We start from the raw sequence: 1,610 nt of genomic DNA on the forward strand, positions 1-1,610 counted from the left end.
TTTGACTATTTTATGAAGTGACACAACAAAGTTCACACTGCATTTATGTGAGCGATGGACAAAAACATCTGTTTACAGCCCTTGGAGCATTTAATAATATGTCTGCTGAAATTCAGCAGAAATAATGTAAAAAGTAGTGTCCCAAAGTACACTTAGTGTCATCTTTAAAACCCCTCAATCTCAAAAGATTGCCTACCCCAGTTTAAAAGATTAAAAGAAAATAATGTATCTTCTAATTATCTTGATTTAATACTATCTCAAAATCTTATGAAAATATGACATTAACTTTTATGCTGGATTGTTCTCTAAGCCAGCACAGTAGGATGCTGACAGAAAAACACAATGAGCAATTATTAAGTTGGATTTTTGAATAAATGTCAATAATGGGATAATAGTAAGCTCACCTGCTTAGTTATGTCATAAACTATAACAGCTGCTGCTGATCCACGATAATACATAGGTGCCAGTGAATGAAACTATGAAACATGGAACAAAAAAAAAGTCAGAAAGTTATATCTTGCACTTATGTAAATCAGAAAGATACAGCAGTGTTACATTCATATCTCTTCTCTCTCTACCCTTCCTCCCAGATTTACTTATTAAACAGCTGTAAGTAATTGATATCAAGCAACAAAAAGCATTAAAACAAAATCATAGCACCCAGAATACTTTCTCCTATGCAATGAGGTAGGTCAATCCTCATTAACCCCACATGCTTTCCTGAACTGTGATTTTCAAGACTCTTCTGAAGCTCCATAAGGAGGTTAACAGTCTGAACATCAGGGACAAAGTGTTCCACAGAACGGGTCTACCACTGAGAAGACTCAACATGAAGATTCCTATAGGTGGCACTCCTCAAGTGATGGGATCTTAACAAGTTTCTCTTCCAGTTTTTGCAGAATAGATAGATCAAGCCCAGAGTAGAAAGTCCTGAAGGTATTTAAACCCTGTCCATTCAGCTTTTTAAAAATGGTAACATTGATAGTCAATAGTCCTCCTAAAATAGCATTGGTGGATCTAGATATGCCTACAGCTGTCTTGGCCCTTGATCTACCCTGGGAAAAAGGTACTTTCCCTTCCTTCAAACAAATATTTCAAGACAGAGAGAGAATGATGTGTACTCAAACAAATAGACAGAAAAGGAGTGAAAGAGATAAAGAATAGCTGCACCTGAGAGTGCATCCCTCAATCCAGTAGTTTTAAGATTACCTGTTCCTGCCACATCCAAGGATTACAACAAGTGTCTTCTAGCCTTAATTCGAGACCATTCATCATTTTAAGAGCAGCTGTTCTAGGGAGAGTGTAATTCTTGCTAGACTTGCCAGAGCTACATTTCTAATTTTATGTAACTCAAGGAAGCACAGATTATTTTTCAAGCTATAGAGCAGGGGGTGTCAAACTCCGCAACATCATGTCACGTGTTGCGACATATCACAACTTTTTCCACATTGCTGGAGTTGGAATGGGCGCGGTTTCAGCATGATGCATTATTTAGCAACTAGCTAAATAATCAAGAATTCAAGAGAAGGTCAGAGAAAAACATCTTGCCATTCTCATTCTCTCTCGCGCGCAGTCTCTTTCACACACACACACACACACACACACACACA

General features: G+C 37.6%; 1 protein-coding gene across 1 annotated transcript in view; it reads right to left on the minus strand.

Annotated features, from left to right (window-relative positions):
* RAB31 (RAB31, member RAS oncogene family) overlaps positions 1-1,610 on the minus strand; it is a 25,966-nt gene that overhangs the window by 11,112 nt on the left and 13,244 nt on the right. Inside the window, exon 4 of the mRNA XM_015814275.2 lies at positions 405-476. Within this exon, the coding sequence (XP_015669761.2) occupies positions 405-476 (72 nt within the window). The remainder of the gene's footprint in view (positions 1-404; positions 477-1,610) is intronic.

The sequence above is a fragment of the Protobothrops mucrosquamatus genome, unplaced genomic scaffold (genome assembly GCF_001527695.2).
Source record: "Protobothrops mucrosquamatus isolate PMUCROS unplaced genomic scaffold, P.Mucros_1.0 scaffold233, whole genome shotgun sequence".
Taxonomy (NCBI): Eukaryota; Metazoa; Chordata; class Lepidosauria; order Squamata; family Viperidae; genus Protobothrops; species Protobothrops mucrosquamatus.